The 13767-nt window shown below is 32.0% G+C and overlaps 1 protein-coding gene and 1 long non-coding RNA gene across 3 annotated transcripts; one reads left to right on the top strand and one right to left on the bottom strand.

The window, feature by feature from the left end:
- Nucleotides 1-3758: 3758 nt before the first annotated feature.
- Nucleotides 3759-10065, top strand: LOC111371652. Its single transcript, XR_002698615.1, has 3 exons — nucleotides 3759-3858; nucleotides 4155-4292; nucleotides 8611-10065. It is a non-coding gene; the product is annotated as an uncharacterized LOC111371652 (long non-coding RNA).
- Nucleotides 10066-10289: 224 nt separating this feature from the next.
- LOC111371651 (homocysteine S-methyltransferase 2-like) lies at nucleotides 10290-13504 on the bottom strand. 2 transcript variants are annotated; one of them, XM_022993743.1, is made up of 7 exons: nucleotides 13123-13504; nucleotides 12236-12292; nucleotides 11896-12131; nucleotides 11654-11783; nucleotides 11018-11221; nucleotides 10859-10930; nucleotides 10290-10681 (listed from the first exon to the last, which is right to left on the bottom strand). In XM_022993743.1, exons 1-7 carry the CDS (start codon nucleotides 13291-13293, stop codon nucleotides 10523-10525), a joined length of 1029 nt encoding a protein of 342 aa, XP_022849511.1. In that variant the 5' UTR covers nucleotides 13294-13504; the 3' UTR covers nucleotides 10290-10522. The 2 variants fall into 2 exon arrangements, with proteins under 2 accessions (XP_022849511.1, XP_022849510.1); XM_022993742.1 differs by having other exon boundaries at nucleotides 10385-10681; nucleotides 10859-11221.
- Nucleotides 13505-13767: the final 263 nt, after the last annotated feature.

Genomic DNA, 13767 nt, shown 5'->3' with positions numbered 1-13767 from the left:
TTAAGAATTTTTTTTTTTTTTTTTTTTTTTTTTTTTTTTTTTTTTTTTTAAACAAATTATCGAGTATTAAGCATTCATTGAATGTTGAACACATGACAAAGTTAAATCAACCAATGCAGTGTTGTCATTTTATCATCTGCAATGCTTTATATAATTTGTATCTGTACAAACAACTTTATTCTTAGGGTTCGTTTAATTGAAAGAATGAAATTTGGGTGAAAAGAAAACGAATTTCAGGAATTGAATTGTCTAGAACTTATTTTATTAGGAACTGTAAATTAAATGTGTTTAATTGATATAATTTTTCATTTAAAAAATATTGAAATTTTGGATCTTTTGGTATTCGTTTGACTTTGATTTTCATGAAAATTGACAATTAAAGGGATAAAATTTGTTATAATTGGGAATAGAATTTGTATCAATTGTAAAAATAAAAAGAAAAAAAAATAAGAAAAAAAAAATTGGAAAACGAAAAATCACCTAACCCATGGGAAGACATTTTCCTTAAAAAGGTGGAAAATTGTGCATAAAAAGATTGTATTAAGAAAACTAATTCTATGGAAATTTTTTGCCACCAAACATGCATTTTAAAGTGGAAATAGAAAATATCCAAATCAACTGATTCGTTACAATTCCTTGAAAAACTAGCCTATGAAACAGGCCCTTAGCATTAACCTTGGATCTAGACTAGTTCATTCCAATTTTCCGTCCGAAGTTTATACCTATCTTCTAATATGACATGTTGATTCGAATTGGCCTGCAAAATTGGGTGGTTGATGGGTCGAACCAGCCCAAATATTAATCCATAGTCCAGGACTGACCAATGTTAATGGGCTAGTTGCACCTTTATGTTTCAAACGAGTCCTCTGATTTAGCACAGCGAAAAATTCATTTCCAAGAGTTTAACTATGACCTATTTCAAAATTAAGAAATAAAGTTTAAATTTTCAAAAATTAAATATTATTTAATTTTATTTATGAAATAATTAATTAAAAATATTTTATTAATTAAATTTATTAAAGTCACAAGCATATATAATTTGGTCACAAATTATTGAATTCATTGATTACAAATTATTTTTTGGTTACAAATAAAAAAATTTATAGGTTACAAATTATTTTTAGGTCACAAATCAAAAATTTAATATGCCATGAATGATTTCTCGAGCACAAATAAAAAATTTTAAAAGTCGCAATTTATTTCTCGATCACAAAATCAAAATTTTATAGGTTACCACTTACCTATTAGTCACGAATTATCAAAATTAATTGGTCACAAGAATTTCTCAAGCAAAACTTAATAAATTGTTAGTTACGATCATATTTTTTAGATCACATATTATTTATTAGTCACAACCAACCAATTTATTGGTCAAAAATACCCCCATTCTATCAATACCCATACCATCCCATTCACTCATGGCCATCACACGACCACCACCAACATCACCATCACCTTCACTAGATCGTGCAAAACCACTACCACAGCAACCACCAAACACCCAACACCAGATCGTGAGTGTTGTGTGCACATGTGACCATCAACACCACAAAAAACTACCTCAAAACCACTCGTGACCACCGCTAACACCAACATCTCACCTCCATCGCTTGAACCATCACTACCTCCACCAGAGGCGGATTTAGGGGGGCTGGGCTGTAGCCCCCCCTTCCAAGTCCAATAGCTTTTTTTTTAAAGTATTTTTTATTTTTTTTTTTGGGTAAAAAATCAGTTTTTTATGTGTAAATTTTTTTTTTCGGTATAGTAGCCCGATTTGAAATTTTGTAGCCCGGTCGTAGATTCAATCATGGATCCGCCCCTAACCTCCACAACCACCACCAACACAGCCCAACAACATAACAAAAACTCACCCCACCACCATAGATGCAAACCAACACAAACGCACTGCCATCACCATCGCAATTCATTGCAAATAGTTATAGGATGAAGCCACCCATAAACGTGCGGCCACCACCACGACAATGCACCACCTGTGGAATAAAGCTATCCAAGAAACGAGCAACAGCAGCGTTGCCTCGCTGCATGCAAGCAAGGCACCACTTCCCGCAGTAGGCGCATCAGCATTACGAGCGACGCGGTGCTGCGCCATTTCGGGGCAACAGTAGCGTCGCCTCACGCAGCAATGGTCTAACAGGGAAGCATCATTACAAATGGAGATGGTAGTTTTGATGTGGAGAGGAGAGATGAGTGCGGTACTGGATGAGGGTGTGGGTGGTGTAGGTAGAGAGTGAGAAGAGAACGTGGGAGAGGGAAAGAATGGAGTGAAAAGTGAATTTTAGGTTTTGGTGCAAAATTGAGTAGAGACGAGGTTGGGAAAAAGGTGGGGGTGAATTAATTTAATTCTATAAAATTATTATTAATATTTTAAAAGATAAATTATCATTTGAATTTTGAATAAAAAACTTTAAAATCTTATTTTTGAATTGGAAAGTTAAAAACCATGTGTGGGTATAATTTCCACTTTGGCAAATCAACTATGATCGGTCTAATAAACTGACAAGCCAATGCAGACCCAAATATCAATCCCTAGATCGAGGACTATCCTGAATTGCCGAATAAGACCATTTCCAACAAATGCATTTTATTTTAAAAGAAGGAAAAAAAATACATAACTACATTGATTTAAAGATACATTTTAAATTTTGATAAACTTAAGATTTTTTTTTCAAAATCAGGTCATAATAAGATATTTATTAAATTATATAATATATAAATGTTAAATAATTAAACACATTTAAAAAAAGATTCTACCTTAAATCAAGAAATTGGTTACAATTTCATTTCAAAAAACATGTGGCAATAAATAAATTAATAATTAAATATATTTTATTTATTAAATAGGTAATTAAATATATCAAGATCATAATGTCATATAATTTATGGTCACACTTATATACTAGTCACAATCACATAATATTATAGTCATAAATCATAAATTTTATAAGTTACAATTTATTTATTGATCACAACTTATTTCACGAACACAATTTATCTAATTAATCGGTCACAAGTTATTTCTCAATCATAAATTATCAAATTAATTAATCACAACTTATTTCTCGATCATAAATTATCAGATTAATTAGTCACAAATAATCAGATTAAATAGTCACAACTTATTCATTAGTTACAAAGACACAAATTATAGGTGACAATTACTAATTTAACCAGAAATCACACATTTTATATCTCTCACACACACACACACATATGTATGTATGTATGTATATATTTTAACTCAATTTATTTGTTTTATTAATCACAATTGCTCTTCATCCAACCCATTTTGCCTCATAACCATCGGTATCATCAACAAACACTATTATCACCTCATCACCAGCACTACACAGGTCTGTACCTCGATCGCACAACCATTATGCGGATTTGTACATCCACCCTCACCACCACATGCAACCACTCACACCACCACCACCACGGCATTACCATTATATACAACCCCCTGCATCACCACCATAATACCACTACTCGTGTAGGTCTATAAATATAAGTGGCAATTCATTCTTCAAATACATGAGTTTTTGCAAATGTAGAAAAATATTCTAGGAAAAAGCATATAAAATCAAAAAATTGTGTTGAGAAACGAACCTAATTTGGTGTGCTCTCTAATTTTTAAAGTAAAAAATATATTATCGAAATACGTTTTTGATAGTGGAATGATTTAATTGGATGGTGACACCTGTCCAGGCCTCGACCATTTGATTGGGCACATTAAACGTTGTGATTATATCCTTGAGTTGCCGATTCATTTTACGGGGGTGGTATTCTTCGTTTGGCTTTAGAGAGAGAAAGTTCTGTATTTCAAAGAAGCGATTTAAGGTTTTTTATGTGATTCTTGTCAAATCTGTTAATGTTTTTTGATAGAGATAAGTCTCTGAAAACCATACATATTGGTTTAACTTTGTAACTTTTTTGCCAATTTTGAGGCTTTATTGTGCAATCAAGCTATATCAATTTTAATGGATGCTCAACAGGAGATTAGATGTTAAAAGGGTCATCGAACCTTTGGGATTTTGACCAAAAATTTCTCTCTGCTCAATCTTTCATTTTTGCAAGTTTTACTTTCTATTATGATATATATTGATTGTATCTTGTGTTTAATATCATGTATATAGGCCCTTTTCAGTGTTATCAGAGCTTGAGCTCAGAACAAGATACCTAGATCTTGGATGAAAGATGCTAAACTGAGGCAGATCTAATTTTTGGAATGGATATTATGCATGACTGAAGGACGTCGAGTTCTTATAAACTTGGTAGGTAACATCTTTTAATTTTTGTGAAGTTTTCTTTTCAAAATATAGGGTTTCTTGATTTTTCCCTTGATTTACCATATACTGAGGCCCCTTGGAAACAAATCTTTGTCCAAAGGCTCATATGAGGCCTTAGGAATATGAGATAAATCCAGTACGAGTGTGTACATGGAGGATCTTGAAGGAGAAATCTTTGAAACATAATTTATGTTATCACTAATATTGTGTTCTTTTTTTTTTCTACATGGTTTTTCTATGTTAAAACTTGTGTAATTTTGTACTGTTAAGTGTATACTGAGATACGTGATTGAAACTTATTTGTGATCCTTTTTATTGTGTTGTGTCTTCTTGACTCATACCTGTGCATCTTGTACTATAATAAAATGGTTTTAGCTAAGTTTGAAGTTGCACAATTTGATGGAAAATGTGATTTTAATATGTGGAGTCAAAAGATGAAAGCTATCTTGATGCAAATTAGATGTGTTAGGCCATAGCTAATAATTGGCCTCTTGACATGCTTCTTGCAAAGAAAATTGAACTTGAAGAGGTTGCCTAGAGCATTATTTTCTTGTACTTATCTGATAATGTGATAAGAACTATTGATGAAACCAAAACTGCTTTTGAACTTTGGACTAAACTTGAAACTCAATATGTAACTAAGAATATCTCAAACAAATGTTATTTGTTAAAACAGCTCATTTCTTTTAAAATGGATCCCTTAATTGATTTGGATGACAACTTGAATAGGTTTATAAAATTGACCCAAGACTTAGCCAATTGTGATGAAAAACTTTCAAAAGATCAGCTATCTGTAGTCTTATTGAACTCCATTAGTGACAGATATAGAGACACAAGGTTGATTTAGAATATGGGAGGGTGGAACTTACTACTGATGTAATTATAAATGCCCTAAGGAATAAAGCTGTTGAAGTTAAATCTGAAACTAAGGAGAATCACAATGGTAAGACATATAATGAAAATAAAAACAAATGAAGTGATAAGAGTAAGTCCAAAAACGAGGGTAAGGATAAGAAATGTTTCTATTGTGAAAACATGATCATTTTATTAAAAAAAAAAAATTTAAAAAGGAAAATGAATCAAAAGAAAAAGAATTTGATGATAGAAATGCTGCCTTAGTATACAATAATGATAAGATAGAAGATAGGTTGGTCCTTGTTAATGCTGAAAAAAAGTTAAGTGATGAATGAAACATTAACTCAGGGTGTTCTTTTCGCATGTGCCCGAATAAGAATTGTTTTCTTGAATTTGAAGAAACAAATGGTAGACAAGTTATAATGGGCGATAATATGACTTGTAAAGTAAGTGAAATGGAAACTATAAAAATGTTACTTGAAAATGGTAATGTCCTAAGTTTGAAAGGAACTAGATATGTTCCAGACTTAGAAAAGAATCTGGCGTCTCTAAGCATGTTAGATGATATAGAGTTTGACATTAAACTGGGTCAACGACACATAAAAATTCTTAGGGGCAGTGACTTAATCATTAGTACCCCTAAGAGACATAGTCTCTATTTTCTTAAAGCAAAAATTTTACTTGGTTTGACTGCAACTGCCTGGACTAAAAACTTTACTTTTACAAAATTATGACATATGAGACTTGGCCACATTGGGAAGAAGAGTCTAAAAGCTTACAAAATAAAGGAATTATTAGAAACCAAAACCTTGGTAATATTGGCCTTATGAACAATGTGCGATAGGTAAACAAGTCAAACTTCCTTTCTTACCTGGAATTCATAAATCCAAACAAATAATTGAGTATTTGCATGTTGATTTGTGCGGTCCTATTTTTGTGTACACTCTGTCTGATTTTAAATATTATCTATTGATCATTGATTATTTCTAAAGGAAAATATGGGTTTCCTTCTTAAAGTGAAAAGATGAAACTTTTACTGTTTTCAAAGATTGAAAAACACAAATTGAAAATCAAACTAATCATAAGATAAAGGTTTTGAGAACTTATAATGATTTGAAATTTTGTAATTATCAATTCAATAATTTCTGTAAAAAGTGTGGCACATTAAGACATAGAACAGTTACCTATACCCCTCAACAAAATGACATAGCTGAGAGAATGAATAAAACTTTATTAAACAAGGTAAGATGCATGCTTTGGAGTTCAGGTTTGACTTAGATTATTTAGGGATGAAGCTTAAGAACTGCTGCATATCTTGTTAATAGAATAGAACTCCCACTAGTGCCCTAAACTTTTATGTTCCTAAATCTGTATGGTCTAAAAATCTTGTTGATTATTCTCACCTAAAAATATTTGACTTTGCTGCATATGCTTACCAAATTATTGGAAAATTTGAACCTAGATCACTTAAATGTGCCTTCTTGAGTTATGGTGAAAACGTCAAAGGCTACAGATTATGTGTTAACAGTGAAAAAGGCTATAAGATAATTGTTAGAAGAGATGTCATTTTTAACGAGTCTATTATGCCATGTTTAGAAGGAAAAGAAAATAACTTGACTGAAAAGGATATTCAAATTGAGGTGGAAACTCCTCATAGTGAGAGAAATACTCGTGTTCTTACTATGGCTGAAACTAGTTTTGATGAAAATATCACCTCAATTGGAATTGAAAATAATAAGTCATTGATTTTAATGATCAACCTGATCCTGCAACTCCTCCCTTTAATAAATATCAACTCACAAAAGATAGGAAAAGGCAGATTAGACCACCTGCTAAATTTGATTATGATGATTTTGTCTCATTATTTACATATTAAGAAAAACTTGAAAATTAGTCAAACTCCTATGAGGATGCCATTAATATTAAAGATGCTAAAAATTGGATAGCTGCTATGAAAGATGAAATGTCTTCACTCCTTAAAAACAAAACTTAGGATTTGATTGAAAGGCCAAAAAATCATAAACTGATTGATTGTAAGTGGATTTGCAAAATAAAAGAAGAGAAATGGGGAAACAAAAATGTGAAATATAAGGATAGACTTGTAACAAAAGGTTTTACATAAAAGAAGGGTGTATACTATAATGAAATTTTCTCCCCTATTGTCAAATACACCACTATTAGATATATTTTAGCCTTTGTTGCTCAATTTAAATAGGAACTTGATCAAATAGATATCAAAACAGCATTTCTTTAAGATGATTTAGATGAAAAATCTATATGAAGCAACCCGTTGGTTCATAAAATGTGACTCTAAAATATTGTGTCTGTTAAAGAAATTACTATATGGTTTAAAAAGAAGCCCCAAGTAATGGTACAAAAGATTTTATGCTTTTATCTTGAAACTTGGTTTTCAAAGGAGTAACTATGATATGTCTTTATTTTAGAGGTAATGGAAGTAAAAATTCCCTCTACCTAGTACTTTATGTGGATGATATGCCAATTGTCAGTTGTGATAAATCTGTAATTGAGTATATAAAACAAAAAATTAAATCTGAATTTGATATAAAGGATTTTGGTACTGCTAAAAAGATACTTGAATGCATATTTTTAGAAACAAAGAAAATGATATGTTATTTTTTAAGTCAATGTGACTGTGGATAAAATTTTGAAAAAATTTAACATGATTGACTGCAACCCTGTAACTCTGCCACTTGCTAATTGTTTTAAGCTTTCATCTAAATTCTGTCCTAAAACTAATGAGGAATTTGATAGAATGTCAAAAATTCCTTACCTAATGTGATTGGATCTGTCATATATTTGATGATATGTATTAGACCTGATTTTGCTTTTAGTATTAACATACTTAGTAGATTTATGAGTAACCCTGGGGAAGAACATTGGAATGTTTTAAAATGACTTTTAAGATGTCTAAAAGGTATATCAAACTATGTTGTTGAGTTCAAAATGAATAAAGAATAGATAACTTTAAAGGGTTTTACTAATTCTGATTTTGCTGGAAATAGGGATAATAGAAAATCTTTATCCTATTTCTTTACCTTATGGGGTACTGTAATCATTTGAAAATCTCAACTTCAAAAGATTGTAGCTTTGTTCTCAACTAAAGCAGAATATATTACTACTTTTGATGCCTTTAAAGAAGGGGTATGGTTAAGTGGGCCGCTAAAAGAACTTGATTTTGTTGATAAAAATGCAATCTTGTATTCTAATAACCAAAATTCTATACATTTGAGCAAAAATCCTATGTATCATGATAGGACTAAACATGTAGACGTTAAATATCATTTCATTAGAGATAAAAGGAACTTTGAAGATTGGCAAAGTTGCTACTCAATTTAACCCTTCAAATATGGAAATAAAGATAATACCTCTAAACAAATTTCAGCATTGTTTGAATATATTATCTATTAATACTTTGTGATATTTGCAGGTATTTAGAGCAAATGAAATATGAAAATGTGGTATGCTCCTTGATGCACTCTAACCTAAAAATTAAGCTAGCAAGGTGGAGAATGTTGAGAGCAAAACCTGGTTTGGTGTGCTCCCTAATTTTCAAAATAAAAACGTATTATCAAAACACGTTTTTGATATTGAGATGATTTAACTAGACGTTGACACCTATCCAACCTTTGATCTTTTTTAAATTTTGGTCGTTTTTTTTAGTATTTGTCACTTTTTTGAATTTTTGTCATTTTTTTTTATTGTTTGACAATTTTTTATCAATCACATTCTTGAAATTTCTATCATTTTTTTTAGTGATAAACATCACATTTTAATAAAAGTGACATTATATATCATTTTTTAATAAAAAAAGTGACAGTAAACTTTCAAAGTGAAATTGTCACTTTTTTACATTTTGTCACTTTTTTTGAGTTTTAATCACCTTTTAAATTTTTGTCACTTATTTAATAAGATAAAAAGTGACATGATATGTTATATTTCCCTAACTTAATCAATGTGTGGATTGTCCTGGACATATTGATTATGTTAAGAACCCCACTAAGCTCATGTGGATTGTCTTGAATATACTAATTATGTTAAGAATATGATTGCTAGTGCTGCACAATGGATGGTACTATTTTTGTGTTTGTCATTTTTATGAGTTTGTGCCACTTTTTTTTTTTTAAGTGTTTATGTCACTTTTAAAAAAAAAAGTGATATTGTGTCACTTTTTTTTATTTTGTATCACTTTTTTTTTTTAATTTGTGTAACTTTTTTTAATTTGTGTCACTTTTTAAAACTCGTCACTTTTTTTTTTTTAATTTTTGCCACTTTATAAAGTAGTTTTCACTTTTTTCAGTCGTTTTGAAATTTCCATTACATTTTTTTAGTGACAAACATCAGTATTTTTATTTCCAAAAATTTTTTCATATGATTTTTCAAAAGACTTTTAATTTTAAGGGTATTTTTATAAGTTGCCTTTTACTTTTTATTGTGATGTAGATTGATTGTATTTAGTGTTTAATATCGTGTATCTAGGGATTTTCAAATTGACAAATGAAACTTGTGAATAACATGGACAAATTTCAGAAACCTGTTTTTTTTTTTTTAAAAAAGAGAGAGAGAGTATTCCAATCAAATTGGGCAATCGGAGCAAGAAACTATTGGGCAATCGGAGCAAGAAACTCCCCAGAAATATTCTCTGAAGCGGCATCTGATAGAGCAGAACCCAAGCCATTGTTATCAATTTCTTTTACTTGTTCAAATCAATCACTAGAATTATCCCTGTGCACCACAGTTCTCGATCCAACAAAAAGATCCGTCTGTTATAGCATATTAGAAGTTCTTTTGGATTTAGATTATTTGCTCTATAGATAGATGGCTTATTTCATTATAATTTTAACCCTTGATTACATGAATAATCATTGATTTCCTTTACCTTCAATTATTCTCTTCTTGAACCCTCTTTCTGTTCTTGTTCGTTGTCAAATCAGTCATTGCGCTCTTTTATTTTGTGGGATTAATTCCTTATTTTAAGTTATTTGTTTTACTATTAGTTAAGATTATTTTCAATCTGTACACTTTTTATAATTTTTGGTAGTGTGAATGTGGGATAGTTCTGGCTCGGTCGAAATTTCAAAAGAAATAAATGATATGGGAAAACTGATGTTACTCAATGTTAGTACCTTATGTTACTTTGTTACATCCCTTTAAAGTGAATCCTCCATCGAAGTCTATGATCTTTGATAACCTGTCTCGAAGGATGATTGAGAATTATCCCTAGAATTTATTGGAAAAACTAGTAAACTGAACAAACTTAAATTTATTTTAGCACCAGTTCATACAAAAGCATGGAAAAATATTTCCCACATTTTTTTCCTCCTCTCACAAGTCTTTTGAGTCTATGGGAAACTCCCATTGGACCGGGACGAGAGAGCCTTAGAAATAGCTCTGATGGTATTTGGGGTTGTCCTGCAGCAACCTCCAACAAGAGAAGCCCCAGCTTCACACCATTTGCCCACGTACGACACAAAATCTACATCTGAAACTCCATTCGATGGCTGCAACAGTGAAATCGTAATTGATTATCAAGATAGTGTAAAATTCATTTCCTGTTTTAACAAATATGCAGGTAAAAGTAATGTTCCAAGTCGTATAATTATGCACCAAAAATTCAGGATCTCGACATTAAGTAAGGAAAGTATAAGAAGTTTATCATCAGATGAAAGTCAACTAACCAGCCACTCCTTTCTATCAGCATCGTAAGTCTCACCGCTGTTTGGATATATGAGAATTGGCTTAGTAGTTACCTGAAGAAAGTTTACCATGAAAGCGCAAGTTTTAGAAATGGTAGTTGTTTTAAACTTAATGATCATCAAAGTACACAGAATATGTACCCTTCCAATAGAGAGAATAAGTCCTTGAATGTATCGTGGTGGCGTACAATTGATCCCAACTCCGATGACTTGCTCACACGAATGAGCTATTAAGGCACATTCTGCAATGGGATCCCCACTGACGACATTGGTTCCATCCTTGGAATTAAAGGAAAACCAAGCTGGAATGTTAATGGCCTCTTCCTCGAGAAGCTCAGCATATGCCTACATCACATTGGAGTACTAAAAGACGTCACAAATCTTTACAAATACTGATTTCGACATTCTTAGTGTATGAAAACCCACCTAATTCCACTATTATTATGCATTAATGACTGCATCTAGCATTTAGGCCTAAGGTCATAAAACATCGTTCATAAGGTTGAAAGCATAATTAAATAAATAAGTTCATCGCTCTCTGAGAACACAAGTTTTTAGATGGGGATCGGGGTGGTTTAACATAGTATCAGAATAAGTAGAAATCTTGCACTTGTAAAACAAGAAAACAATAACACTTAAAACGAGAATGAGAGAGACCAATGTGATTAACAAAATGATTGAGATATATTTTAAAATGCCACAAATTTTGCCGTTGATCCTAATAATGAAAAATTAAGTGCCTATGAAAAATATGGTTAAAATCAGCAACAAAAATACCTTAGCTTCCAGTTTATTCGGAATAGTCTCAAATGCAATCAAATCAGCACCAGAATCAGCTAATACTTGGACCCTTCTCCGGTGAAAATCTTTCAGAGTCTCCAAACTGACATTTTTTCCATAAACTCCACTGTAAAAGTAAAATAATAATAATAGTTAAAGCTTCCAAAAACTGAAACTAGTCATTTGTGATTCAACAACCATTGGATTGCCTTATGGCAAGAATTGTTCATTTAACAAACCTATATTCAGAACCATCAGCCAAATAAGCTCCATAGCTACCCACAGATGCAGCAACCAGAACTGGACGTTTTCTCGGGATTATTTCATCTTTGTCTCCAAAAGTATCCCGGGAACCTTTGGCAGCTCTGTCATAATACATATCTCGTGCTTCACGTGCTATTTCAACACTTTTTCTGAGTAAATTTTCCCCTTCTACTCTTGACAATCCCTTAGATTCAAACCCCTGAAGAGTAGCCTGCCTCGTGCCACAAAAAATGATATTTTAACAACTGATTACTGGTTAATTCTGCCTTTTATCGCTTAGACTTCGATTATGGTAGACGGGAAAATATCAAATACCTGATAAGATGAAGATATAATGATATTTGCACCAGCTTCAAGGTAGTCGAGATGAACCTGTATAAAGGAAGGATGTTGATCAACTTTCTATACTTGGTAGGTTATATTTTGAATTAAGCTAAGAATTCCGGCAGTCCCAGGATTAAAACGCTTCATTTATATCTTAAATGAATTTGTTACACTTAATCAAGTAACAATAATAATCCCTGAATTAAGTACATCAAATTTGACACTTACACAAGATTGCACTTTGTTAATGTTTATTAATTATACACCAAAAGTTTAAGCAAGCGAAGAAATTTCACATGAATATTGCTTCAAAAACAGATCAATCCATGTGTATATATGTATGGTAATGTCAACCCCCCCCCCCCCCCCCCCCCCCCCCCCCCCCCAAAANNNGGCGCCCAGAAAAAAAATAAAATAATAAATAAATAAATAAATTGCGCCAAGATAATTATCATTTCAACTTAAAATTAATGCCACGAAAGAGATTTTATATATCCTTTAATCCATTTTATGCCTCTTCTTCTTCCTCTTGATCAAACTTCTCCTTGCCACAATGGTTCTAACAACAAGATCTTCCTTTCAAATCCAGTCAATCGGAATCAAAGAGAAGTTTATATATTCTAATTTTGGTGTTCGAATTTTCTCCTCTCTGTTTGGTTCAATCAAACGAAAAGTATATAGATGCAGCCAAACGTAGGAGCAGCTAGCTAGTACCGGCATCAAAGACGGAAAATGATACACTAAAATTTAATTAAGACTTGTCAGAAGAAATTAAATTATCAGAAAATCTCACATATACACCAAAGAAAAGTATTAACAAAATAAAAACTTATAGTGTGTAGATATAAATAAAATTATAGAAGTGCTATAGAGGGTACGCTTCTAATTAGGTGAGGTGAGCTAATGAGGCACTTGGCGCTCCATAGAGGGTCATTGAGTTTAGCACCATGCCTCTCGAGCTCCGTCGCAAGGCCACCGTCGATGACGGCGTAACCACCACACTGGCGGAGGAAACTTTCCATCACTCCTTCAACTGTTTTTAACTCCATTTTTCTTTCAAGAAATTTGAAGATGGTTATGCTTTTTTTATGTTTTTCTAATAATTGCTTGTTCTTCTTATTCTTGCTGAGGTAGTGGCGGCGGCAGCGGCAGAATAGGCGTCGGCGGCCAGAGTAGTTTTCAGAAAGCAAAGCTGACAGAAATGTAGATGATTACAGAAACTTGATATTCTATGTGTCACCTTCCAAATGCCCCGTGTGGCAAATTTATAGGACGAGTATTTCAAAAATTTATACTGCTGGTCCCAAACATATTGTTTCATTAACAAGTTAGTTCAAAACCTTTAAACATGAACAAATTGATTCCTATATAGGTGCACAGTCGATCTCCAACAACATAATCCATCTAAATTTATGTGCAACAGTAATTTTATGAAGTCTAAATTATGCATTTCAATTTAGTCGTTAAAAAATTTGAGGTGCTCTCGACATATTTTCAAATTGGCAAAATATATATAAGTGATG

The sequence above is a fragment of the Olea europaea genome, chromosome 22 (assembly GCF_002742605.1).
Source record: "Olea europaea var. sylvestris chromosome 22, O_europaea_v1, whole genome shotgun sequence".
NCBI classification, from domain to species: Eukaryota; Viridiplantae; Streptophyta; class Magnoliopsida; order Lamiales; family Oleaceae; genus Olea; species Olea europaea.
The sequence above is the reverse complement of the archived record's forward strand: the minus strand, read 5'-3'. Positions and strand labels throughout refer to the sequence as shown.